Below are 2,295 nucleotides of genomic sequence, written 5' to 3'. Positions count from 1 at the left end.
CTGGCTTCCAGACCCGGAGAACGTCTGCCCTGCTTTTTAAAGATGCACTCGTAGTTTCTCCAGGAGCCTTCCTGAAAACCAATCTGGCAAAGCAAAGATAATCACCCCATGATCCACATAATTTGTATTTATTAGACACCAGAACAAATCACGAAGGATTCCTTGGCTGTAGTAAAGACACCTATCTGCACAGAAATTGCATAATCACAGGGCCACAGAAAGCAAGACACAGGAAAGTCACCCCCCACCACCACCCCATCGCCACCACCACACACACACTGACCCTGTGGTTTAAACATCAATTCTGACCCAAATCAGTCACTGGGCAATCCATTTGCTTAAAAGGGGAGGCGTGAGGGCATTTTCTAAGTACCAAGTACATATATATATTTTAAAACAAAGTCTCACCTTCTTTTCTCTAACAGGACCATTGGGCATCTCTGCTGGGCTGGGGTACCTGTGAGCTTATTCCACACCCCTCAGCCAATTCTGTCAACAGCAAATCAATCTCAGGAGGTTTATAAGCACATGGGCTACTACACAGAAACAGGTGATAAACTGAGCAGCAACTGGAAATATGTAGGGGTGTGTGTGTGTGTGTCTGTATGTGCGTGTTCATGCTTGCCAGTGTGTGGCCAGTTGGTTACACAGATTCACAAGGGTGTTTCTTACGCAGTTTAATGGAATCCATTAGGGGTGAAAGGTGTAATTTTGCCTAATGAAATCTCCCCCTCACAGTCCAGCTCCCAGGCAGATTCGGCGGCAGGGTCCCTGTCTGGGGACGTCTGAGATATCTGGGACATGCGATCGAAGGGGCCCCCCTCCTCCTTCTTGTCCCCCTCCCCGGCCCCGGGGGTCACCGCGTTGGGGATCATGTGGATGTAGGTGGCCGCGATCTCCTTGTGGAGGACGGTGTCCTGGTTGTAGGAAATGAGCTCGTTGCTGATGTTCACCGTCTCCACCGGGGTGCGCGAGCAGAGGTGTCTGCACCCAAGCAACTGGGCAAACACCTTCCGGAAGTCGGCGTTGAAGGCGTAGATGATGGGGTTGAGCGAGGAGTTGGCCCAGCCGAACCAGACGAAGACGTCGAAGGTGGTCTCGCTGACGCAGGGGAAGCCGGCCCTGGGGCTCTCCGGGTGGCCGATGCAGAAGGGGACCATACAGTTAAGGATGAAGAAGGGCAGCCAGCAGCACACGAAGACGCCCATAATCACCGACAGCGTCTTGAGAACCTTGGTCTCCTTCTTGATGGACACCCGCAGGCTGGCGTCCGGCGGGCAGGCCACGCGGCTCCGGCAGCTCTGCGCGTGCTCCGCCGCCCTCTCCAGGGAGGAAATGCGACGGATCTGCACCTGGGCGATGCGGTAGATGCGCGTGTAGGTCGCGATCATGATGGCTACCGGGATGTAGAAGCTGATGAGGGAGGAGGAGATAGCGTAAGTTCGGTTCAGGCTGGAGTCACAATTCTCCGTCCTGGCCTCCGGCTCCCCTGCCTCGTCCCAGGCCGTCACGTTGGCCAGGTTGGATGGAGGATCCACCCCGCCCCAGGTGCCCGCCTTGTCCCTGTGCCAGTTAAGCTGGACCGGGATGAAGGCGATGAGGATGGACAAGGCCCAGGCCAGTCCGACCATGACCAAGGCCACACGCTGGGTCATCTTGTGTTCATAGCGGAAGGGCCTGGAGATGGCCCAGTAGCGGTCCACGCTGATGACGCACAGGTTCAGGATGGAGGCGGTGGAGCACGTGATGTCGAAGGCCACCCAGACGTTGCAGAACGCCCCAAAGGGCCAGTACCCGGCCACCTCGGCGACTGCCTTCCAGGGCATGACCAGCAGCGCCACGCAGAGGTCCGACAAAGCCAGGGACACGATGAAGACGTTGGTCATCTTGGCGCGCAGGTGGCTGCTGCGCACGATGGCTGCGCAGACCAGCACGTTGCCCAGCAGGGTCCAGAGGATGAGCAGGGTCAGGAGGCCGGCGGTGACCACCTGCGCGGGCCCTAGCGGCGCCGCCCCTGCCGAGCCCCCCAGGGCGCCCTCCTGCACCAGCCGCGGCTGCCGCCTGAACCGCTCTGAGTCCACGCTGCCGTTGCGCCCCGGCGGCAGCATGTCTGGCTGGGCGGCAGGGGCAGGCTGCGTGCGGTCCCAACTTCAGCCCTGCGCCCCCCGGGCGGCCCCATCAGGCACCCCAGGGGGCGCGCCAGGACCCGCGGCGAAGGGACCCCTGATCCCCGGGAGGCGCTCACCGTGCGCTGCGCCGCAGCCCGGGAGCGCGGGGGACCCCGGTCTCCTCCTC

General features: G+C 59.9%; 1 protein-coding gene across 1 annotated transcript; it reads right to left on the bottom strand.

The window, feature by feature from the left end:
• Positions 1-588: 588 nt before the first annotated feature.
• DRD5 (dopamine receptor D5) lies at positions 589-2,274 on the bottom strand. Its single transcript, XM_004385912.3, has one exon. It carries the CDS (start codon positions 2,106-2,108, stop codon positions 678-680), a length of 1,431 nt encoding a protein of 476 aa, XP_004385969.1. The 5' UTR covers positions 2,109-2,274; the 3' UTR covers positions 589-677.
• Positions 2,275-2,295: the final 21 nt, after the last annotated feature.

This window comes from Trichechus manatus, unplaced genomic scaffold, assembly GCF_000243295.1.
Source record: "Trichechus manatus latirostris isolate Lorelei unplaced genomic scaffold, TriManLat1.0 scaffold00150, whole genome shotgun sequence".
NCBI lineage: Eukaryota > Metazoa > Chordata > Mammalia > Sirenia > Trichechidae > Trichechus > Trichechus manatus.
The sequence above is the reverse complement of the archived record's forward strand: the minus strand, read 5'-3'. Positions and strand labels throughout refer to the sequence as shown.

What these genes read in the sequence shown, in the direction of transcription:
- DRD5 (XM_004385912.3), bottom strand. Translation starts at nt 2,108, where the DNA reads ATGCTGCCGCCGGGGCGCAACGGCAGCGTGGACTCAGAGCGGTTCAGG.